Raw genomic sequence first — 26127 nt, forward strand, 5'->3', positions numbered from 1 at the left:
GGGAGAGTGGTTGAAGAAATCCTCCTGGGGCCAGTACCAGTTCACAGAACGCCCACTTGTGCTGGGGAATGCATTTATGGCCTATTTTTTTCCTAATTCAAAAGGACATTCCCAATTTCAATCTTGCTGAAAGAGCCATTTTTGCACCTGCTATTAAAAACAGCTAGGATATGGGATAAGGCTGGCTTAAAATTACTTAGCAAGCACATGCTAGCTATTTCAGTTTGAAATCTACCAAACTGTAAAATCAAGGGAATAAAAAGTTGAAGATGGAGTTGTTCTTCAAGATGCGGGAACAGTCTTACAAAAAGAGGGATTAGGCACTCACTTAACTCTATATGGAGAATATCCTTCTCAGGCTAGATGGAAGATGAGGAAGAGCATTACTAAAGGCTGACCAGGCCATCTGGAGACCAAAAGGAGAGGAAACAAGGCATTTAGGAAGAAAGCTGGTAGAATAAATTCTGGGTCTGACTAGGTAAGTGAATCCAAAACAACTGCACTGAAGATATGCTACTCACTATTGCCAGCATGAAGCTGGTGGCAAAATATCTCAAGACATTTTAAACCCAGGAAAATGTACAAGAAATATGTTAACCAAGCAAATTAAAACCAATCTTTAAGGTAAAATTTCTTCAGATTTGAAATCCAAGATACTCACTTTTCATTAATTCTATGCATCATTAGAAAAAATAAAAAGTAACAAATGTAAAGATTTGCTTTATTTCTACTGGGGTAAGGAGGATAAATAGAACTGTTTTCCAATTTGCTCTCCACTTTATACACACGTACCCACACACGTACATACACATACACACCAAAAATACTCCAACAAAAAAACCAAGACTCTAAAAACCAAAACACCTTCAAACTGCACCGACACTTCGTATTTTGACCAAAAGAATAGATCCTGGGAGGAAGTGCAAAATGCAAAATCAAATGACCAAAAAATGCTGAACAAACAGCATTGTTAATATACAAAATATTTATATTACTGAACTAGTAACAGTTGATGTTCTCCGTGTCTGTAAAACTTTGGAACCACATAGCTGATTTGTTAAATCTAGTCCATGCCAGCTTCCAAAAACCAGAAAAGATTTTAGTTAGCTTCATTCTTTGATGCCTCATCAAAATTTTCTACGAGATCTGAAAAAAAAAGGTAAATGAGTTAAAGAAACAAAAAAAAAAAAGGAAAGAAAGAAAGAAAGAAAGAGAGGAATTGGAGTTCCCGTCATGGCGCAGTGGTTAGTGAATCCGACTAGGAACCACGAGATTGCGGGTTCGGTCCCTGCCCTTGCTCAGTGGGTTCACGATCCGGCGTTGCCATGAGCTGTGGTGTAGCTTGCAGACGCGGCTTGGATCCTGTGTTGCTGTGGCTCTGGCGTAGGCCGGGGGCTATAGCTCCGATTCGACCCCTAGCCTGGGAACCTCCATATGCCGCGGGAGCGGCCCAAAGAAATAGCAAAAAAAAAGACAAAAAAAAAAAGAAAAAGAAAAAGAGGAATAAGTGCAATCCCTAACTTCTAGCTCAATAAATACAAAATTGTTGCCACTAGAATTAGCTTGAAAATATACAGGACAAGAGGCAAAAATAATTTGGTGGCATTTCACTAATAATGCTTCATTTCTCTGCTTAAAACAGTAACCGCAAGGAAATGTTAGTCTCCCCCCCTCCCCATTTTTCTTTTTTGGCTGCACTCGCAGCATAGGGATGTTCCTGGGCTAGGGATCGAGTCCAAGCTACAGCTGCAACCCTAGGTCACAGCTGCAGCAACACTGGATCATATGCCACAGTGGGAACTCCTAGCCTTTTTTCTCTTATGCAAACTACTAAGGTGAAGCATTTTCATATGTCAATCATAATTCCCACAGAAATGTTAACAAAAACTATGCAAATTGATTATCACAGTGATTCCAATTTGACAGATGTAGACGGCAGAACTTAATGTGACAATTTCTTTTTTTCTTTTTCTTTCTTTTTTTTGCTTTTTAGGGTCACACCTGCGGCATATGGAGGTTCCCAGGATAGGGGTCGAATCAGAGCTACAACTGCTGGCCTATGCCACAGCCAGAGCAACACCAGATGGGACCACCACAGCTACACCACAGCTCACGGCAATGCCAGATCGTTAACCCACTGAGTGAGGCCAGGGATTGAACCCGAAGCCACAGATTCTAGTTGGGTTTGTTACTGCTGAGGTACAACAGAAAATCCTGGTGACAATTTCTGATTCTGAGTACTACACGGGAGGGCTTTTTTATACTTTTTCATTAGACTATATGTTCACCATTGCGAATTAATTTAAATTCACAAGCTCACCATCAACGAAAAACTGAAAAATCATCATGTAAGGAATTACACAAGATTATCAGGATGTTAAATATCTCTTTTTAGGGCCGAATCTGCAGCATATGGAAATTGCCAGGCTAGGGGTCCAACTGGAGCTGTAGCTGCCGGCCTCTCCCACAGCCACAGCAATGCTGGATCTGAGCCATGTCTATGACCTACACCACAGCTCATGGCAATGGCTGGATCCTTAACCCAGTGAGTGAGGCCAGGGACTGAATCTGTGTCTTCATGGATACTAGTCAGGTTCATTAACTACTGGGCCATGATGGGAACTCCATGTTAAAAATCTTAAAACTAAAGAAATGTCACTCACCTGGAACATCATCATCCTCCTCATCGATGTCTTCTGGTTTTGGTGCTTTGCTATCCAACACTACAAAAAGTTTATTTTAAAATTAGTCATTGAAAACAAAGACATTTATTGAATACTTACAATGTTTACCCTTTTTTCCTGCCTATATAGTTGTAGAAACAAATCTTACACAGTTGCTCAGAAAAAGCTAAGTACCTCTAATTTATCTATTTTTTTGTTTTTTTTCTAGAGCCGCACCCAAGGCATATGGAGGTTCCCAGGTTAGGGGTCTAACTGGAGCTGTAGCTGCCTGCCTACGCCAGAGCCACAGCAATGCAGGATCTGATCTGCGTCTGCAACCTACACCACAGCTCAGGGCCACGCCGGATCTTTAACCCACTGAGGGAGGCCAGGGATAGAACCCGCAACCTCATGGTTCCTACTCGGGTTTGCTAACCACTGAGCCACAACAGGAACTCCAGTACTCTCTAATTTAATGCCACATTTTTTACTTAATACTAAAATTAATAAAAGTTTAAACTTCATCAGACATACACTAAATATGGCTGGCAATTTCACTGGATAACGAAGGTAAAATTTACATGCAAAATAGAATTTAGATTTTTTTTTTTTTTTTGCTTTTTAGGGCTGCACCCGTGGCATATGGAAGTTCCCAAGATAGGGGTCGAATTGGAGCTACAGCTGCCAGCCTATGCTATAGCCACAGCAATGCCAGAGCTGAGCCAAGTCTGAGACCTACACCACAGTTCACAGCAATGCCAGATCCTTAACCCACTGAGCAAGGCCAGGGATCAAACCCACAACTTCATGGTTCCTAGTCAGATTCGTTTCCACTGCACTACAATGGGAACTCCCTAGATGAGTTTAAATAAAAGTATTATATATAGTTAATTTATTCTCTAAATCAAAAAACAGTATTCAAGTATTTCTCTCTCTCTTTTTGGTTTAAAAGTACCTAGCTATTAGCACTGGTAATAGTAATCAAAAGTACCTTTTCATTAGCACTGAAATAATAGGTTCAGACTTTTAGGGGTGACCAGACACATTTGAAACCCAGGACTATCCTGGACACTCAGAACTAATGGTTGTTGATTCTACAGTACAATCAATAATATTAAATAAAAATAGTTTTGTTTTAACACTATCTTCTTGGTGTCATTAGTTATAAGTGAATACCAAATCAAATGTTCATAAAATGTGGCCTGTAGATCCCGGCACATTCCTTTTAGGTAATTACCTCCCAACTCTCTATATTATTACCAAAATGTATCCAAATATTTTACATGCTACGCTGCATAATTATTAAAGAAACAAACTCAAAAATTTATGAAGCACACAAATAACATTATAAAAAGTAAAATCTGTATATAGGCAAATCCTTCCAGCATAAAATGGACATCTTTTAAATCACTAGGTTCTCCAATTAAGGTGAGGAGGGAGAGGTATTAAAATGAAATACCTACCTTGCCGAGGGAACTGTTCAGCTAACTTCCTAAGACTTGTTAAGCTGTCAGCACCAAGCTGACTTAATATTCCAGGAAGCATTTCTGTGATGGGTTTAGCTTCTGCATGGCCGGTAATTGCAAAGGTGTTAGCAGAAAGGGAAGCCTGGACTTTGGGATTATTGAAATGAATAACCGTTCCATCATCTTTAATCATGTTCACCTGTAGGATCACGGAAGAAAAATATATTTCACATATTTCATACAACTGTTGTACCATAAACAACAAAAAAATCTGTTTAAAAAACACTTTAGCCAATTATTTTTTACTTGGTAGTTAGTTAGGCAATCCCAATGTAGTATTTATCTAAGCAGTGGATTTGGGTGGAAAAAACCCTAGCAACAAAGTAAAATGGTGTAGATGGCATAAATCACTAGGATGGTCAAGAAATAATCACTTTATTATAGAATCTAGGTTTTAAATTGAAAGACTTCTACTATAAGAAGTTCATGTCCACATTTAAAAAAAGTAGAATTCAGAGCCATGAATTGTCTTTTTTCTTTCTTTTGGCTGCATTCATGGCACATGGAGATTCCTGGGCCAGGGACTGAACCCATACCACAGCAGCAACCGAAGGCACTGCAGTGACAACACAGGATCCTTAACCCACTGAGCCACAAGGCTAACTCTAAGAATTAGCTTCTTAATGAAATTATCTGTTATCTTACTTAATTTACACTATCAAATTAAAACAGTACAGATACTATTTGGTGGGGGTTAGCATCTTACTTATGGAACAGGTTGTAAGGGGTAATACTGTATGGTAAAAATAACCACTGAAAACCCATAAAGAACACTCAGAATTTTAATCAATCAGATGTTTCACTCCTTTGAATACTTAGTAAATTTACACAAGTTTCAACTTGTTTTCATCACATCATTCTTTGTATAGGATTTTCTCAGTTCCTGTAATTCTTAAATGTGGTTTTTCAACAACCTTCAATAAACTTTGTCAATGACAAAGAAGTTCTCCCGCCCACTTGCCTGGCCACGTGAATATTTATCAATTACTAGGAAGTCTTTTAAACCATCCTCACATTCTTTCTATAGTTTTCACTGATATGTATTAACTACTTTGGATTTAATTTCATCCACTGCCTGGGACTCACTGAAAAGGAAGGATGAATGTATGTACACTATTTAAAATGTTACTTTTCTCTCTCACTCTATGTTTTGTAGAGTATCTGCATGTAGGTTAAATGTGTAAATAATGTGATTCCACTACATAGTTGATTCCACTGGGTAAGTTACCTTGGTGGTAACATGCTTATTATAAAAAAGGTTAGGAGAGTTAACTCTTGGCTACTTTAGAAGCAGTTCATGATCCATCCAAAAACTGCCCTTGTCACAATCAAGCAGAGATGCTGAGTGTTCTCCATGGTCAGTGGAAGTGGGCTTTTCTTCCTCAGAGGTGATCACCACCACTGACAGACAGCACCAGAAAGGAAGGGGAAGAAAGGGGCTTCTAAATTTCAGGCAAGACCTGGAACACAGAGAAAATAAACGCAAATTCCCCAGAAAACTGTAACTAAACCCCATAAATATTACACAGAGTAAGCATTCAATCCAGCTATTCTGAACAAAAATCACAAGTTAAAAATAATTTACATTAATTTTAGAAAAAATAAAACCATGTAGTTCTGAAGACAACTAATGTTTAGGTAGAAAAGTTCAATGGAAAAATGGCTAAAAATTGGGGCGGAATGGCTTGAGAAGGCAGTGGTACAGTGGATATGAAATGAGATGTTGCTCTGGATCTATCTTAGAATCACATGATTTTAGTACGGGGAAAGAATAGATATGGTAGGGCTCTATTTTCCAAATTAAGACCAAATCACTTAATTTAATAAAGGATTTCTACAATATTTCCAGGTGTGAAGAGTCTTAAATATTGGAATATGATATATTTTTATTATTTATTTATTTATTTGGTCTTTTTAGGGCTGCACCCGCAGCATATGGAGGTTCCTGGCTAGGGGTCCAATCAATCAGAGCTGTGGCTGCCAGCCTATGCCAGAGCCACAGCAACGCAGGATCTGAGCCACGTCTGCGACCTACACCACAGCTCACAGCAACACCGGATCCTTAACCAACCGAGTAAGACCAGGGATGGAACCCGAGTCCTCATGGATGCCAGTCGGGTTCACTAAATGCTGAGCCAGGATGGGAACTCTGGAATATGATATATATTTTTAAATTTATAAACACTAAAGTCACAAGAGATTTGAAATCAATATTGTTCCAAACAAGTCAGGACATTAAAAAAAGGTCAGGCCATATATTTGTTGATTAGAGGTCTTCTAATTCAAATCTCTTGTTAAATAAATAAATACTGAAGATTAGAACTCTTGGTTAAGGAACATACTCAAGGACAAACAGCTGGTTATATGCAAACTCAGAACATGAACCTGGGCTATATTTTGGGCCTGACTTTTCTTATTGTTCTGCCCTTTCAGAATCAGCCCAACTGCCCTACAGAATTCAGGGCCATTTTAAGTCATTCCTAGCAACCGCTGGATGGCCCAATCACACAGCTATCAAAACCTTAACAACCCCTGCCCTTGCTGGCCCTTGAACAGGGTACATGTTAACCACAGCAGCCTTCTATCTGGTAGATCTGATGGTTGCTTCATTTCTACTTGGTGATAAATTTTCATGGCTATAAGGAGGCTCACAAAGTTATTTTGAGTCCATAGCTCTTGCTGGTAAGTAACCTCTCACTTCACAGAGGAGGTTTAAATTCTGCTATATGATTTTTTTGTATCCAAGTTCCCACTAGGGCAGTCAGCTACAATTCATGATTGACAGCTGTCTTTTTTTTTTTTTTTGTCTTTTTGCCATTTCTTGGGCCACTCCCATGGCATATGGAGTTTCCCAGGTTAGGGGTCGAATCGGAGCTGTAGCTGCCAGCCTACACCAGAGCCACAGCAACGCAGGATCCGAGCCGCATCTGCAACCTACACCACAGCTCATGGCAATGCCGGATCGTTTAACCCACTGAGCAAGGACAGGGATCGAACCCCGAAACCTCATAGTTCCTAGTCAGATTTGTTAACCACTGTGCCACGACGGGAATTCCTGACAGCCGTCTTAAAATCAAGTTTTATTGCTACTTTGTCCTGTATGTAGTGGCACTTAAATGTTTACCAGGAAATTAATTTTTTTCCTTTTTCTTATGTTTTACTGGGGTGAAATAATAGATATCTTAAGAATAAGCACATAAGGAGTTCCCACTGTATGCAGCAGGTTAAGGATTGAGCATTGCCACTGTGGTGGGTTCCATCCCTGACCAACACAGTGGGTTAAGGATCTGGCATAGGTTGCAGCCGCAGCTCGGATTCAATCCTTGGCCCAGGAACTTCTATATGCTGTGAGTGCAGCAAAAAAGAAAAAGAAAGAAAAGAATAAGGCACATAAGTGTCTGTATTTTGTGAGGCTAAGAATAGTCAGATTTTGAGAATTATGACCCTTGTACACACTCCCATAAATTAGTATCTTTGAACAATCTTTTTTTTTTTGTCTTTTCTACTTTTCAAGGCCACACCCCAGGCAGGCATATGGAGGGTCTCAGGCCAGGGGTCTAATCAGAGCCACAACTGCCGGCCTACATCAGAGCCATAGCCAACACCAGATCTGAGCCACGTGTGCGACCTACACCACAGCTCATAGCAACGCCGGATCCTTAACCCACTGAACAAGGCCAGGGATCGGCCTGCAACCTCATGGTTCCTAGTCGGATTCGTTAACCACTGCTCCACGACGGGAACTCCCCACAATCTTTTTAAGGTTCAGCACCTTATCTCTGCCTATTTCTAAAGGCTAGTATGAAATGTAACCTATTATTGTTGAAATAAGCAAAATCTAACATATGTCATCAGACTATATGAAACACTGGGATCATTTTCTCTAATGCTCTGGTGGCCAGAGTCTGATAAGGTAGATTATCTATAGCTATGCTGTAGATAGTGTTAAACAGCACAGCCTTTTTGTCTTTTTTTTTTTCTTTTTTCTTTTTTAGGGCCATACCCATGGCATATGGAGGTTCCCAGGCTAGGGGTCCAGTTGGAGATGTAGCCTCAAGCCTACGCCAGAGCCACAGCAACGCTAGATCCGAGCCGCATCTGTGACCTACACCACAGCTCACGGCAACGCTGGATCCTTAACCCACTGAGAGTGGCCAGGGATCGAACCCGTAACCTCATGGTTCCTAGTTGGATTTGTTTCTGCTGTGCCACAACCGGAACTCCAGCATAGCCTTTTTGAAAAGCAATTTGACAATATGGACCAAGAGTGCTAAAAATATCCATGATATTTCAGTCAGTAACTGCATTTCTAAGAATCTGAAGAAAATCAGAGATGAAGATAGGTGTTTATGTATATAACATCAAACATGTGATTCTTCACTACTGAAGCACTAGAATGTTAAATTATGGTATATTCATATATTGGAGTATATGCAGAAATTTAGACTAAAGGTTAAGAAGAGTTTTTTTTTAATGATATGAAGCTATAAAGCTATTTGGAAAAGAAAAGATTCCAAATTGTCCATCTAGCTGTAATCCCAGATATGTTAAATATATATGCACATAAAGATGGGAAAGAACAATAAGACTAATAGTTATTTTTGGATAGTGGAATTATGATTATTAGTGTCTTTTTCACATTTTATGTTTACCTCTAATTTCCTTTTTTTGTGTGTGTTTTAGAGCTGCACCCAAGGCATATGGAAGTTCCCAGGCTAGGGGTTGAATCAGAGCTACAGCTGCCAGCCTATGCCACAGCCATAGCAACGTGGGATCCAAGCTGCATCTGCAGCTGACCCCACAGCTCACAGCAACACCAGATTCTTAACCCACTGAGCAAGGCCAGGGATTGAACCTGAATCTCATGGGTACTTGCTGCATTTGTTTCTACTGAGCCACAGTGGACACTCCTTTTTACTTCTAACTTTCTATACTGACAATCCATTTTTATGCTGAAGAAAAGCTTTTTTTTTTTTTTTTTTGTCTTTTTGCCTTTTCTAGGGCTGCTCCCACAGCATATGGAGGTTCCCAGGCTAGGGGTCTAATTGGAGCTGTAGCTGCTGGCCTATGCCAGAGCCACAACAATGCAGGATTCAAGCTGAGTCTGTGACCTACACCACAGCTCACAGCAATGCCGGATCCTTAACCCACTGAGCGAGGCCAGGGATGGAACCCGCAACCTCATGGTTCCTAGTCAGATTCATTAACCACTGAGCCACGATGGACACTCCAGGAAAAGCTATTTTAAAAACAAAAGATGTTCACAGGAGTTCCTGCCTTGGCACAGCGGAAATGAATCCGACTAAGAACCATGAGGTTGGGGGTTCGATCCCTGACCTCGCTCACTGGGTTAAGGATTCGGCGTCGCCGTGAGCAGTGATGTAGGTTGTAGATGAGGCTCAGGTCCCGAGTTTCTGTGGTTGTCTCATAGGCCAGCAGCTGTAGCTCCGATTCAACCCCTAGCCTGGGAATCTCCATATGCCGTGGGAGCGGCCCAAGAAATGGCAAAAAGACCAAAAAAAAAAAAAAAACTTCATCAATAAACAAATGGAAACAGATGGATAAGGGAGTTCCCATCATGGCTTGGAGGAAACGAATTTGACTAGTATTCATGAGGACACAGGTTCAATCCCTGGCCTCACTCAGTGGGTTAACGATCTGGCATCGCTGTGAGCTATGGTGTAGGTTGCAGATATGGCTCAGATCGCATTGGGTCTGCAGTGTAGGACAGCTAGCTACAGCTCCAATTCAAGCCCTAGCCTGGGAACCTCCATATGCCATAGGTATGGCCCTAAAAAGACAAAAAACAAAGAATAACCCCATCCCAAACCAAATGGATAAAATATGTGGTATTATCCATAAAAAGGAATATTAATCAGCTATAAAAGGTGTTAAGTTCTGGTACATGCTAAACATGGATGAACCCTGAAAACATTATGCTAAGTAAAGTACGCCAGACATGAAAGGACAATTATTATATTGTTTTATCTATACGAAATATCTACAACAGGCAAATCCACAGAGATAGAACGTTAGAGATTATCAGAGACTGGAGGAAAGGTGAATGGGAAGTTATTGCTTAATCAGTTAACATTTTCTATTTGGGTGATGAAACATTTTATAAATAGATCATGGCAGCTGAATATAACACTGTGAGTATAATTAATGCCACTGAATTATACACTTAAAAATGGTTAAAATGGAAGAATGTATGTGTATGTATAACTGAGTCACTTTGCTGTATAGCAGAAACTGGCAAAAAATTATAAATCAACTATCCTTTAATAAAAATTTTAAAAAATGGTTAAAATGGAAATCTAATTCTGGAGCTCTCTGGTGGATTGATGAGTCTGAACTTTTAAAAGGAACCTATATGATTCTGAAAGAAATGGTCCCAAGACTCTTGAGAATTATTAAGGGAGCAAATAAAGAACACTAATGGCAAAATTTCGAGGAAATAGTAGTGAGACAGAATAGAGAAGGAGAAAGCAAAAGAAATTAAGGACACATTGGCATAGGAGAAAGGATACGATGAAAACCATAGAATTTTAAGGAGAATCTCAGAAAATGCTGCAGAGTATTAGTAAAATGAAGATGGAGAGGAAGCAGAATAATACTTGAAACTGCCTGTAAAAGAAAGGAGGGGAAATTGAGATCTGAGAGTGACCAAGACAGCAGAGTAGAACCCTAAGCTCACTTCCTCTCATGAGCAAACCAAAATCACAATAACTACAGAACAACCATTGATGAAAAAGATTGCAACCTATCAGAAAAGATCTTCCATATCTAAAGATAAAAAGAAAGAACCACAGTGAGATGGGCAGGAGGGGTAGACTTGTGATACAATCAATCCCACAGCCCCTGAGTGGGCAACCCACAAAGTGGAGAATAATTATACTGCAGAAGTTTTCCCACAGGAGTGAGAGTTCTAAGCCCCATGTCAGGCCTCCCAGACTGGGTGTCTGGCACTGGGAAGAGGAGTCCCCGTAACATTTAGCTTTAAAGGCCAGTAAATTTGCAGGAGCGCCACAGGATTGGAGAAAACTGAGACTTTACTCTTAAAAGCTGCACACAAAATCTCACACACACTGGGACCAAGAGCAAAAGTAGTAATTTGATAGGAGTCTAGGCCAGACCTCCCTGCTGGTCTTAAGACAGTCTCTTGGGGAGGCTGGGTGGTGGGGTGGTGGCCATGACTCACCCAGAGGACACAGACAGCAGTGGTGCACATATCAGAGTATTCATTTGTGTGAGCGCTCCTGGAGGCTGACTTTTTAGCACCAAGACCTGGCCCCAGCTAACAGCCTGACAGATCCAGTGCTGGGATGCCACAGTCTGAACAACAAACAAGGTGGGGACACAGCCCCACCTGTCAGCACACAGGCTGCCTAAAGACTTCCTGAGCCCACAGCCGCCTCTAAACATGGCCCTTCCCACCAGAGGGCCAGGACTCAGCTCACACTAGCAATGGATGGGCACTGGCCACTCCCACCAGGAAGCCTACCCAGCCTCTAGACTAAGCCTCACCCATGAGAGGGCAGACACCAGGAGCAAGAAAACTATAGTCCTACAGCCTGCAGACCAGACCAAGTCTGCAAACACTAGCCTGGGAACAGCTGGCCCCGGATCTTGGATGATGAGAGGGGCATGCACGGCTGGGATACATAAGATGTCTCCCACAGAGGGTTACCTCTCCAAGGTCAAGAAACATAACTAACTTACAACATACATAAAAATGCAGACAGTAATTTAGATAAAAATGAGGTGACAGGAGTTCCCGTCGTGGCGCAGTGGTTAACGAATCCGACTAGGAACCATGAGGTTGCGGGTTCGGTCCCTGCCCTTGCTCAGTGGGTTCACGATCCGGCGTTGCCGTGAGCTGTGGTGTAGGTTGCAGACGCGGCTCGGATCCCGAGTCGCTGTGGCTCTGGCGTAGGTCAGCGGCTACAGCTCCGACTCGACCCCTAGCCTGGGAACCTCCATATGCTGTGGGAGCAGTCCAAAGAAATAGCAAAATGACCAAAAAAAAAAAAAAAAAGAGGTGACAGAGGAATGTTTCAGATGAAGGAACAAGATAAAAGCTGAGAAGAACTAAGTGATGTGAAGAAAGATAACCTATCTGAGAAAGAGTTCAAACTAATGATCGTAAAGCTTATCAAAGAACTTGGGAGAACACATGTACAGAGCAAGAAATTAGAAAATATAAAGAATTAGAAAATATAAAGCACCAAAGAGAATTGAAGAATGAACTGAAGTGAAAGATACACTCGAATGAATTAACAGAAGACTAAATGAGGAGAGTTCCCGTTGTGGCTCAGAGGGTTATGAACCCGACGTATCCATGAGGATGCAGGTTCAACCCCTGGCTTTGCTCAATGGGTTAAGGATCTGGCATTGCCAAGTGGTGTGGTGTAGGTTGAAGATGCAGCTTGGATTCCACTTTGCTGTGGCTGTGGCACAGGCCAATAGCTGCAGCTCTGATTAGACCCCTAACCTTGGAACTTCCATATGCTGCAGGTGTAGCCCTAAAAAGAAAAAAAGAGGAAAAGGAAGGAAAAGACTAAATGAGACAGAAAAACAGAAGAGTAAGTTGTAAGACAGAGCAATGGAAATCACTGCTGTCAAATAGAAAAAGAAAAAAGAAAAAAAAGGAGGACAGTTTAAGAGACCTTTGGTACAATGTCAAGCAGGTTAATATTTGAATTATAGGGGTCCCAGAAACCCATAAATATACTGCCTACAAAAGACTCACTTCAGATCTAGAGATACATACAGACTGAAAGTAAGGGAATGGAAAAAGGTATTCCATGCAAATGGAAATCCAAAGAAAGCCAGAGTAGTGATACTTATATCATACTTATATTAGATTTTAAAATAAAGACTGTTTATAAGAGACAAAGAAGGATACTACATAATGATCAAAGGATTACTCCAAGAAGAAGATATAACAATTGTTAACATATATGCACCCAACCTAGAAGCACCTCAATATATAAGGCAAATGCTAACAGACATAAAAAGGAGAAGTTGACAGTACCACAAAAATAGTGGGGGACTTTAATATCCCACTTACACTAATGGACAGACCATTCGGACAAAAAAATCAATAAGGAAAGAGGCTTTAAATGACATATTTAGACCAAATGGACTTAACTGATATTTTTAGAACATTCCATCCAAAAGCAGCAGAATAAACATTCTTTCCAAGTACACATTAAACATCCTGTAGAAGAGATCACACGCTGAGCCACAAAACAAACCTCTGTAAATTTAAGAAAACTGGAATCATAAAAGCATTTTTTTCTGACCACAACTGAGACTACAAGTCAACTCCAAGGGAAAAAAAAAAAAAACTATATATATATAAAAAAAAAATCAACAAACAAATGGAGGCTAAATAATATGCTACTGAACAACCAATGAATCACTGAAGAAATCAAAGAGAAAATAAAAAATACTTAAGACACAAATGAAAATGAAAACATGATGATCCAAAACCTATGGGACACAGTTCTAAGAAGGAGTTTACGGCAATACACGCTTACCTTAGGAAACAAGAAAAATTTGAAAACCTAAATAACCTACACCTAAAGTAACTAGAGAAAGAACAAACAAAACCCAAAGTTAAGAGAAAGAAAGATATCATAAAGATCAGAGCAGAAAAAAATGAAATAGAGACTAAGAAAAGAATAGAAAAAGTCAATGAAACAAAAAGCTGGTTCTTTCCAAAAAAAAAAACCAAAAAAAAAAAAAAAACAGATTGATAAACCTTTAGCCAGACTCATCAAGAAAAAAAAGGGAAAGGACCTAAATCAATAAAGTCAGAAATGAAAAAGAAGTTACAACTGACACCACAGAAATAGAAAGGACCATAAGAGACCACAAGGAACTATATTCCAATAAAATGGACAACCTAAAAGAAATGGACAAATTATTAGAAAGGTACAATCTCCCAAGACTGAACCAGGAAGAAGTAGAAAATATGAACAGACCAACTGACAATAATGAAATTGACTTAGTAATTTAAAAACTCTCAACAAACAAAAATCCAGGGCTAGATGGCTTCACAAGTGAATTGAACCAAACATTAAGAGTTAACCCCTATCCTTCTGAAACCATTGCAAAAATTGCAGAGGAAGGAACACTTCTGAACTCATTCCATGAGGCCATTATCATCCTGATGCCAAAACCAGGCAATGATATCCCTCAAAAAGAAAATTACAGGCCAATATCACTATGATGAACACAGACGCAAAAATCCTCAATAAAATACCAGCAAACTGACTCCAACGATATTTTAAAGTATTACAGAGAGTTTCCTTCATGGCTCAGTGGTTAATGAACCCAACTAGGATCCACGAAGATGCAGGTTCGATCCCTGGCCTTGCTCAGTGGGTTAAGGATCTGGCGTTGCTGTGAGCTGTGGTATAGATCACAGATAAGGATCGGATCCCATGTTGCTGTGGCTGTGGCGTGGGCCAGCAGCTGTAGCTCTGATTCAACCTCTGGCCTGGGAACTTCCATATCCGCAGGTGCGGCCCTAAAAAGCAAAAAACAAACAAACGAAAAGTATTATACACTATGATCAAGTGGGATTTATTCCAAGGATGTAAGAATTTTTCAATATCCACAAATTAACCAATGTGATAGACCACATCTACAAACTGAAGAATAAAAACCATATGATCATTTCAACAGATACAGAAAAAACTTTCGATAAAATTCAAGATCCATTTATGATTAAAAACTCCCCAGAAATTCGGCATAGAGGGAACATCCCTCAGCATACTAAAGGTCATATATGAAAAACCCACAGATAACATCATGCTCAACGATGAAAAGCTGAAAGCATTTCCTCTAAGATCAGGAATAAGACAAGGATGTACATCCTCAACACTTTTATTCAACACAGTTTTGGAAGTCCCAGCCATAACTATCAGAGAAGTAAAAGAAATAAAAAGAATCCAGGAGTTCCCATTGTGTCGCAATAGAAACGAATCTGACTAGGAACTATGAGGTTGCGGGTTCAATCCCTTGCCTCGCTCAGTGGGTTAAGGATCTGGCATTGCTGTGAGCTGCAGTGTAGGTTGCAGATGTGGCTTGGGTCTGGCATTGCTGTGGCTGTAGTGCAGGCCAGCAGCTATAGTTCCGATTAGACCCCTAGCCTGGGAACCTCCATATGCCATGGGTGTGGCTCTCAAAAGACAAAAAAAAAAAAAAAAAGAATCCAAATTGGAAAGAAAGAAGTAAAATTGTCATTGTTTGCAGGTGACATGATGCTATACATAGAAAATCCTAACAATGCCATCAAAAAATGGCTACAGCTCATAAATGAATTCAGTAAAGTTGTAGGATACAAAATTAACATACAGAAGTCTTCTACATTTCTATATACTAACTACAAAATATCAGACAGAGAAATTAAGGAAACAATCCTATTCACCATCACATCTAAAAGAATAATACACCTAGGAATAACCCTCCCTGAGGAGGCAAAAGACTTGTACTCTGAAAAGACAATGGTGAAAGAAATTGAAGATAACAAAAACAGATGAAAAGATATACTGTGTTCTTTGGCTGGAAGAATCAATACTGTTAAAATTACTATATTGCCCAAAGCAATCTAGAGATTCAATGCAATCCTTATCAAGTCACCAATGGTATTTTCCACAGAACTAGAAGAAAAAAGTTTTAAATTTGTATGGAAAACAGACACAAAAAAACCCAAATAGCCAAAACAATCCTGAGAAGGAAGGGAGCTAGAAGAATCCCACTCCCTGACTCCAGGCTATATTACAAAGCTACTGTAATCAAAACAGTATGGTACTGGCACAAAAAACACACATAGATCAATGAAGGAGGATAGACAGCCCAGAATAAACCTATGCACTTACAGGCTATTAATCTATGACAAAAGAGGCAAAAATATAAAATGGAGAAATATAGTCTCTTCAATAATTGGTACTGGGAAAACTGAGCATGCAAAAGAATGAAATTATGACATTCTCTAACACCATATACAAAAATAAACTCAAAATGGATTAGAGACCTAGATACAAGATGGGGTATTATAAAACTCCTAGAGAAAAATCATAGGAAGAATACTGTGATATAAATCAGAGCAATATTTTCTTGGATCAATCTCCTAGAGTACTGTAAATAAAAACAAAAATAAATAAATGACATCTAATTAAACTTAGAAAGCTTTTGCGCAGCAAAGAAAACCATAAACAAAAAGACAATGTACAGACCGGGAAAAAATATTTGCAAACAATGCTACTGACAAGGGATTCATTCCCAAAATGTACGAACAACTCACATAGCTTAACATCCAAGAAACAAACAACCCATTAAAAAGAAATGGGCATGAGTTTCTGTTGTGACTAAGTGGTAATGAACCCAACTAGTATCCATGAAGACATGGGTTTGATCACTGGCCCTGCTCAGTGGGTTAAGGATCCAGTGCTCTCTGAGCTGCAGTGTAGGTGGCAGGGATCCAGTGTTGGTGTGGCTATGGCATAGGCTGGCAGCTGTAGCCTCCAATTCGACCCCTAGCCTGCGAATCTCCATATACCTCAGATGTGGCCCTAGAAAAAAAAAAGAAATGGGCAGAAGAACTAAATAAACATTTCTCCAAAGAAGACATACAGATGACACAGGAAAAGATGCTCAATATCATTAATTATGAGAGAAATGCAAGTTAGATTACAATTACGTATCACCTCACACAAGTGAGAATGATCATCATTAAAAAGTCTACAAATAGGAGTTCCTGTCATGACTCAGCGGAAATGAATTTGATTAGGAACCATGAGGTTGTGGGTTTGATCCCTGGCCTCACTCAGTGGGTTAAGGATCTAGCATTGCTGTGAGCTGTGGTGTAGGCTGCAAATGCAGCTTGGATCAGGCACTGCTATGGATGTGGCATAGGCTGGCAGCGGTAACTCCAATTAGGCCACTAGCCTAGGAACCTCCATATGCTGCGGGTGCGGTCCTAAAAAGCAAAAAAAAAAAAAAAAAAAAAAAAGGAAAAAAAAGTCTACAAGTAATAACTTCTGAAGAGAGTGTGGAGAAAAAATGCTCTTACATTGTTAGTGGGAATGTAAATTGGTACAGCCACTATGGATAACAGTATGGAGGTTCCTTGAAAAACTAAAAATGAGTTCCCACTGTGGCTCGGCAGGTTAGGAACCTGACTAGTATCCATGAGGATGCAGGTTCAATCCCTGGCCTTGCTCAGTGGGTTAAGGATTCGGGGCTTGCTGCAAGCTGCGGAGTAGGTCACAGATGAGGCTTGGACCTGGTGTTGCTGAGGCTGTGGTATAGGCCTGTGGCTACAGTGCCAATTTAACCCCTAGCCTGGAAACTTCCATATGCTACGGGTGTGGCCATAAAAAGGAAAACAAACAAACAAAACAACAAAACTAAAAATAGTTACATATGACTGCGCAATCCCACTCTTGGGCATATATCCAGAGAAAACTCTAATTCAAAAAGATACGAGCACCCCAATATTCACAGCGGCACTACTTACAACAGCTAAGACATGGCAGAAACCTAGATGTCTATCAATAGATGAAAGGATAAAGATGTAGTATATGTTCACAGTGGAATATTACTCAGCCATAAAAAACAATGAAATAATGTCATCTGCAGTAATATAAATGGACACAGAGACTATCATATTAAGTGAAGTAAGCCATTTAGAGACAGACAAATATCCATGGTATCATTTATATGTGGAACCTACAAAAAAATGAAAGAATGAACTAATTTACAAAAGAGAAATCAACCCACAAACAGAAACTTATGGTTACCAAAGGTGAGTGGGTGGGGGAAAGATAAATTAGGAGTTTGGGATAGCATATACACACTACTACATATAAAACAGATGAACAACCTACTGTATAGCATAGGTAATTATATTTCTTATAATAACCTATAATGGAAAAGAATCTGAAAAAGTAATGTAAGTATGTATATATACATATAACTGAATCTAACCTGAAACTGACACGACACTGTACACCTGAAACTAACACAACACTGTATATCATTGTAAATTAACTGTACTTCTTTATTTATTTATTTTGGGGCCACACGTGCAGTATATGTGAGTTCCAAGGCTAGGGTTGAATCACAACTGTAGCAACAGTGGATCCTTAACCCACTAAGCCAGGCCAGGGATTGAACCCTTGCCACTACAGAGATAACACCAGATCCTCAACCCGCTTTGCCACAGTGGGGACTCCTCACTGTCTTTTCTTTGGTAATCTGCTATTTCTTTATTAGTGATTCCTTGTCTCCACATTGTTTCTGATCTGTTTTCAGCAGATGCGCATTAATAATCTACTAAAAATTGTGTGGTGGTACCACACATAGTAATGAGCTTCTTGGCTGAGGTAGTAATTTGAGAGATTGTGTTAAGTAGGAAGGTACTCTTATGGAAAAAAAAATCCACCTTACTTTAAGAAACCTTTGGGTTTATTTCTGTGTTATTAGAAAAAAAAAATCTTATTTTACACTAAAATTCAAGAGTGGTTCCATAATTTTGACATATATGTAAATACTTCAAGTCTGAAAAATATAATGAATTCCTTAACTGTCTACTAAAGCCATTTTTTTTTGATAATCATCTAATTTTATCCCAAAAGCAAATTCAATAGCCACAGTCCTTCAAACAGACAATACCAGATTCACCTAAGTGGATATTTTACAACTGAAAGTGTAGATATTATTTGGGAATGTGCTATTTGTCCACATTACAATTCATAAAGTGATCATACCTCTTCAATACCAGCTATATTATTCACAGCCAGTTTTTTTAGAGAACTCTGAAGTTTTTTGTCATCAGCTGTAGCTGTTCTATGTACCACCTTCTTCTTTCTGCGAGCTGTACCCTAAAAAGTAACGAAACAGAAGTGTTAGCATGTGATCCATTTAACAACAGCAATCACATGTCTTCCTCTCCACAGTACTCTTAATTAAAACCCATAGAGGAAATTGCTGATTTAATAGTAATAAGACTGCTCAGAGTTGTGACTGTCAGCCTAACCCAGAGTTTTGAAGGTCAGTTTCTAGGCAATTCTTCTTATTCTTTTCAATATCCAGCCTTTATCATTTTAACACATTATGTTTCAAGTTTTTTTTTTTTGGGGGGGGGTCGTTTTAAGGCCACACCCCCAGCATATGGAGGTTCCCGGGCTAAGGGTCCAATCAAAGCTGTAGCCCCAGCCTACACCACAGCAACACGGGATCCAAGCCACGTCTGTGACCTACACCACAGTTCACGGCAATGCTGGATCCTCAACCCACTGAACAAGGCCAGGGATTGAACCTGCAACCTCATGATTCCTAGTCAGATTCGTTAACCACTGAGCCACGACGGGAACTCCCAAAAGTTTTCAAATAAAAATACTTTACAACTTCAAGACAATTTATTGTGCTTTATATCAAGTTTCAAGCATTACAAGGAATGATTTTTTTTATAGTACCTACCTCCCTCTGACAATAAAGTCTAAAAATGTTCTGAAACTTTGGAGATTATGACATAACTAAGAGTCAAATGCCTATTCTGTGAGTGTTTTAGAATCCTAGAACCCAGGAATGAAAAAGACCAAGTCCTTACTTCAAGAAGCATACATTATAGTGGGAAGGAAAAGTCAAAAAATATATAAACATATTAGATCATTTCAAACAGGATAAGGTATTAAGAAAAAAATAACAGTGATAAGACTATCAGTGGGCAAAGCACTGCTTTATTAAAATGTTCAGGATGGCCCCTCTGAAGAGGTGACATATGAGCTGAGACCCACAGAAAGATCGAAGGGAAGAGTGATCCAAGCAGAATGAAACAAGAGTGACCTGTTATTTCTCAAGAAAGCAGGCCAGTATGGCTAGAGAGGAGTTACTAATGGTAAAGGATGAGGAAAATGAAATCAGAAAGATGGGCAAGGGCCAGATCATATAGCCTAAAATGCCAGAGGCAGGGGCTGGACTTTATTTCAGCTGCAATAGGAATCCACTGGAAGGTGTTAAGCATGACAATGACTTGATCTGATTTATGATTTTAAAAGATGACTGACATTGCTGTGGAAAATGAACCATAATGAGATCAATCAGGAAGCTACTGTAGCAGTCCTGATGAGAGATGAAGGCTGTGGCAGTGGAGGTGGGTGAGAGCTCAAACTGTCAGAAGAACCAACAGGACTTGCTGATGGATTGGCTGTGGGATATGAAGAAAAAAGGAATCTACAATGATATTTGGAACTTTGAGAAAAAAGGTTGAAAATTATACTATTTACTGAAATAGCAAAAGCTCATTTCTAAATGGACATTTTGAAATTCTAAATACAATTTTCAATTCCTGGACCAATTTATAAAAACATAACTGAAAGCAGAGCAGAACACTACCAAAAACAGCCTATGTCTTGAGGGTTAAATCTTTCTGAGATGTGGGAGGAGTAAAGAAAAAGGAAAAGAGGTTTTAATCTTTCAGTGGCTCCTGCAGCACTACGCAGGCAATTAGTCCTACAGAGGGTAGGCAGAAGCCTCAGTCTCAGCAACTCTGGTGGGAGTGGAAGAGAGTTCTGTGAGTAGCAGCAGAGGTTGCATGAAAACCAGCTGATGGGTAGACGAAGAGTGATTATTTACACAGACGGCCATTAATTCATGAAGTGTTCCTGACTCAAGGATAGCTCAATTGCTTGCTGGATACTTCAGCTCAAACGGTCCTCTCAGGCACCTCAAAATCAGTATGTCTAAAAGTTTAGCAGTCCACTTAACTAATCTTTCTCTATTTCCTAAGTTTTGTAGCTTTAAAACTAGACGGTTGGGGGTCATCCTAGTTTCCTCTCTCTCCTTCATTCCCCACATTCCATCAGTTATTAAGGTGTATCAAATCCAACCCCCAATCTGTGCCCCACATATTATAATAGTAGCTTCTCGATTTTTCTCCTCTATGCCAAACTTGTTTCATTTCATTTCCCCCAATGCCAGCAGCTATCTTTAAAAATGACTGTTATTTCCTTCTCAAAATTCTTGAGTAGTTGCCCTTGCCTATAGGGATAAAATCCTAATCTCAATACCCCCCGTATGCAAAACTATGATCTAACCCTAAATTACCTGGTTGTTTTCATTTGCTACCATTCTTTATCCATTATAGATTCTAAACTTTAGTTGTAACAAACTAAAGCAAGCCATTCCACTAAGCACATTATCTCAGCATCCTATGAGCCTTTGCATGGACAAGAATGACAATCCCCTCTTTACTCTGCCCACTTATCCTCCCACCTGTTTTGTGTTTATTTTTCAAATCTCAGCTCAGTGATGACTTGTCCTTCCTAGGCAGGAGCACCTTGTACTTCATCTTAACATTTTCTATTCTGTAGTGTAATTGTAAGTATGTCTTTCTTCCAAGCTGAACTGTCAAGAGCAGGAAAACTTGACTTATTTATCTACTGTGGCTTGGCCACAGTAGATGTTCAATACATAAATTAAATAAATGTGCCGACCACCTGGCTTGAAATATATAACAGTTATGTGCTGCATCAAACTCTCCCAGGTATATTATTCTGTGGTTCTTAAATATCTCTAGTTTTTGCATTGGTATATTACATTGTACTTGATGCTACAATGTGATTAGTACTTTGGTTACAGGAATGTGGTAATATGATTCTAGAATCATATAACTGTATCACTACAAAAGGAGAAAGTACTAGTTGTTTCTTCACTTCCCTGTCCTGTCCCCTTTCCCAGGAGTTGTGGTTATCACCAAAGTAAAATGAACACAGTGGGGTGCTACATAGTGTCCTACCTTCCCCCTCCCTAGGTCTGAAGTCAGTATATTCTTTTCCTTTCACAAAGATTGTATTAGGCAGAGATAAGGGTATAACATTCTCCTTGTGCCTGGAGCTAGCACTGAAGGGAATCAAAGGATTTTCAGTGTTCAGAACTAGCTCCTCCTTAGGCTTCAAAGTATATGAATACAAATGCTTATGTTCATGTTCACCAAACAGAAATGCTTATGTTCATGTTCACCAAGCAGGAATTTAAGAGGAAAACCTAGCAATGGACAAATGTATCATCAGCTTGAGCATTTCCCACTGTAAGCCTAACTAAAGCAGTAGGGGTATCTAGTTAAGATAAGGTAACCTTAATAACTGGGATGCCCTGCAAGTGAGTAGCTGTTTACTAAGACACCGTGTTAGGTGTTTTATAAGCATTATTCTAATCTTTAGAAGCATCTTATATAGGATGATTTTATTTTGCAGATGTAAAAAAGGAAGCTTAACAGGACTGGATGACTTGTTTATATAACTACCTGATGTTAAGAGGAAACAAAGGTTGCTATCTCAACTGTACCAACAGAGAGAGGTCTTCTAGTTACCTATTTTAATCTAGACGAGTTATTTTCAAATTGGAATGTGGTTTAATCTTGATTGCTTAGAAGATTTTAGATTTTCAATGACCACAAATCCAAAAATAGTAATACTATCTGGTAATAAAACATTCTCCTATCAGTTTTTCTTATGCCACACTCACCTTGCCCCCTATCCGGACCTGAGCCTGAAGTTTGGCTAACTTTTCTTGATTCATGCTGTTGGTAAATCTAGGGGGGGAAAAATAAATTTGTTAAAGTCACTGTTTTATTTACCAAAACAAAATAACTGTTTATACAACAGTACCTTCTGGTTCACTGAACTTGTAATATGCATCACCACCATGATATTAATATGGTCTATATTCTTAAAAAATATTAATAACTTATTCTAGCTTCATAAACCAGATAGTAAAAAAATCGAAATCAATAATACCAAGAGGGAGCTGAATACATAAACAGAAAACAGAATGGGATTCAAAGTTTTCTACTTGAAGATCCCTCCTTAAAAACAAGATTCAGTACTCTGGCAGACAATAAAACCTAACCAATTATAAAATCTGTACACAAGCCAGTTTTTCCCCCAAACATTTTTACAGCAGAGAGCTGTTACCAAATTAGCATAACATTTAAGTAAACTTTTTTCCCAAATCACATTCTGTATTTCTTTAAACCATAAATAGAAGATTAAAAAAAAAAAGGTAGAAAGAGAGAAGTTGGACAAAGAAAGAAAAAAAAATGCAACAATAGGCTGTCTAGCTGTCAATACGTGAGGTAGTAATGTCCTCTATGCAAGGTCAGGTGGTATGTTAATAATACGAAAAGAGAACCAGATTTTCAGACATTCAGTGCTTCTGTATCACTTCCCTGAGTTCATTCAATACCTTGTACTGATAAGAGTTATGTCATACTTGTCAAGATATTCTCACATACAAGGTAAAATGCCTCCCTGCACAATTTAACAAAAACCTATCTCTGCTATATTAATAATAAATATGGGTGGCAGGAAGGGGAGAGGAGACTCTTAAAAATAAACCTTTAAAGGTTATCTTGATTCTGAAAACTCTAAGACCATTACAAAGTTATGAATCCATCTGGCCAGTCCTTTCCTACTAAGACAAAAAGTTCTTAAGTTCATAATGGGTCATAACATTTCACACTATATAAGCAAATAAAAGCCAGTGTTAAAAGTCTTGTTTTACTTGTTCTGTAGATCAAAAGATCATTTCTGAGATATGAAAAAGGAAATAAAAGGATAAGACTGTTATCAACACTTTTTGGCCAATTCTCTCGACTCTTTCTAATGATCATTCTTCACTTCAGAGATGAAAGAGAATCAAAGATCATATAAGTACTGATCATTCTATATTCTGACACTGTATCAGAATACAAAGGCACTAACCCTTATCTCTCCACTTAAGGCCAAAATATAGCTCCTAAATAATATTTAGAATGTATGCTTCCTCAGTCTTTATTCATACTGTATCACAATGTTCAAGCAGCTAAAACACTTTTATAGGATGAAATGTGATTACAGTACAAAGCAGGCTTTAGGTGTGTACCAATCTGAACTCTGTCATACTTAAATCTGCTGATGTAAATCCCAATCTCTATACTCAATACCTGCCGAAAAGGACTAATATTCACAATTTTCAAAGGAATGTGGCCAGGAAGGTGTAGTGAACTAACAAAGAGCCTAAAGAATTTTTTTACAAAAAAAGGGGATAAGTGAAAATATTAGAGCCAAAAAGCAGGTAAACCTTTTGGGACTCTTCTGCATTTTGAGGTAATAATCCCCAAGAGAAGAGATGGAAGAAAAGTGATGGAAGTCAAAACAGAGTCCTGACTTGTTTGAAACAAAGCAAGAACAAAATTAACTCTATATCAATGTGTAGACAAGAAAGAACAGATTCCATTCCAGATAATCAGGACAATAGAAAACTTGTTCCCAAGGAATATCAGAGAAAAGCATTTTAGGGAGGTTGCAAGCACAAGGTTTGTGGGGGGGTGGGGGAGAAGGGTGGCCCTCCTGTCCACAGCAGGTTGAGGTGTGTAGAGTTCAAGTAGGAAAGTGGATTGGACTCAGTCTATGAAAGAAGAAATGTCAAGCTCAGAATCTGGACTAGACCTCAGATCACCTGCTTTAACTCCCTATTCCTCAAGCAACCTTTACTTTCTTGTACCCATTATTCCCGTCTTGAACGTGTGGCAAATACTTGCAAGCAGCAGCAGGGTATAAATTAGAAAAAAATAAAACAGCTCACCTCTTTCCCAATTTAATAATTTGGAAAATGAGGGCCCAGAACGGAGAAGTCACTTCCTAAGGCCATATAATTAGTGAATTCTTCCTTAGGGATCCTAGTATCTTTTCGCCCTTTCCTCAAGGATTCAAGAAAGGGTGTAAATAATTAAGTTATAATTAATATTTACTGAGTGCCTAAATTCCAAGCATTATGGTAGGCACTTTCAACGACATCATATTTACAGAGATAAAACAATTTCAATCTTTAATCCTGACTTTTTATTATGAAGGGTTACTCTATAAGAGAGGCACAGGCTTTGGAATCCGAAGGATCAAGGTTTTTCCACTTAGGGCTTCAGAAAGTTCTTTTACTTCTCTGAACTTGTATTCCTTCCTATTACAAAAAGTGTAACAACACATACTTCACAGCTGTTTTACGGGTTAAACATTAAGTAATCAAGTACCGGGTATGGCTCAAGCAGATACTCAAAAACTGGTAACTATTGTTACCATTGCCCAAGGTACAGACACAGTATAGTGAAAGAACGTGGGAACAGAAATTGAAACCGCAATTCACTAGCTTTGTAACACTGCCTGTCGGTCAATCATCAACTTCCTGACAGCCTACTATGCATCACGCAGTGGGATGGGGCTACAAAGATGGGCAAGGCAATGTCTCAGAGAGGGTGGCACACTTGTAAACAAATACTGCCATTACGAGGTGAAGAGCGCAGCAATGGAATTTGGTTGGGGGCGGGGGCTGCTAACCTCGGTTTCCCTATCTGTCGAGTGGGAGGATCAAATGAGATGACAGCAGATAGGCTGTACAAAGCTCAAAGCTCAAGCCTTATTGCTGTGAATAATGAAGAGTAACAGGGCAGAGGCGGGGGACCACCTGCCACCTGGGCCTGGACCTGGGCTGCAACAACGCGGGCCCGCGAGCCCCGACAGAAAGCGGTGGTGCTGGGGACCTTCCCTCAGGTGCCGACCCCCAGCTGCGCCGCCGCTAACCGACAGGCCAAGACAGCCGCCTCCGCCCCCACTCGGCGCGCCACCGCGGAAGTGGCAGCCCGATCGGTTGGCGGGTGTCGGTAGAAAAGGGCTGGGGGAGACCGTGCGCGGCGGCCTATGGCCGTGGAGTGGCGGGACCGCCGGGGGTCTCACCTGAAGCAGGGAGGGTCCTCCAACACCAGCACGCGGCAAGAGCAAGATGGCTGCCTCAGTCGAGACAGAGAAAGACGAAGGCAGCCGCGGCGGCGGGAGTGGAGCCCACGTGACACACCCGGCCCCGCCTCTCTCTCGCCGGAGCAGCCTATC

At 39.8% G+C, this 26127-nt stretch overlaps 1 protein-coding gene across 3 annotated transcripts; it reads right to left on the bottom strand.

Moving 5' to 3' along the window:
* Positions 1 to 704: 704 nt before the first annotated feature.
* BTF3L4 (basic transcription factor 3 like 4) lies at positions 705 to 26088 on the bottom strand. Of its 3 annotated transcripts, none has more exons than XM_047789120.1 (6): positions 25975 to 26088; positions 22733 to 22799; positions 18976 to 19089; positions 4127 to 4328; positions 2664 to 2723; positions 705 to 1146 (listed from the first exon to the last, which is right to left on the bottom strand). In XM_047789120.1, exons 2-6 carry the CDS (start codon positions 22784 to 22786, stop codon positions 1100 to 1102), a joined length of 477 nt encoding a protein of 158 aa, XP_047645076.1. In that variant the 5' UTR covers positions 22787 to 22799; positions 25975 to 26088; the 3' UTR covers positions 705 to 1099. The 3 variants fall into 3 exon arrangements, with proteins under 3 accessions (XP_047645076.1, XP_047645077.1, XP_047645079.1); XM_047789121.1 differs by lacking the exon at positions 25975 to 26088 and adding an exon at positions 24833 to 24942; XM_047789123.1 differs by lacking the exons at positions 22733 to 22799; positions 25975 to 26088 and adding an exon at positions 5418 to 5649 and having other exon boundaries at positions 18976 to 19072.
* Positions 26089 to 26127: the final 39 nt, after the last annotated feature.

The sequence above is a fragment of the Phacochoerus africanus genome, chromosome 8 (genome assembly GCF_016906955.1).
Source record: "Phacochoerus africanus isolate WHEZ1 chromosome 8, ROS_Pafr_v1, whole genome shotgun sequence".
NCBI lineage: Eukaryota > Metazoa > Chordata > Mammalia > Artiodactyla > Suidae > Phacochoerus > Phacochoerus africanus.

What these genes read in the sequence shown, in the direction of transcription:
- BTF3L4 (XM_047789120.1), bottom strand. Translation starts at nt 22,786, where the DNA reads ATGAATCAAGAAAAGTTAGCCAAACTTCAGGCTCAGGTCCGGATAGGG. An exon ending in AGGTCCGGATAGGGGGCAAG is followed by an intron (nt 19,090 to 22,732) that starts GTGAGTGTGGCA and finishes GTTACTTTTTAG; the next exon opens with GGTACAGCTCGCAGAAAGAA. An exon ending in ATATAGCTGGTATTGAAGAG is followed by an intron (nt 4,329 to 18,975) that starts GTATGATCACTT and finishes GTGATCCTACAG; the next exon opens with GTGAACATGATTAAAGATGA.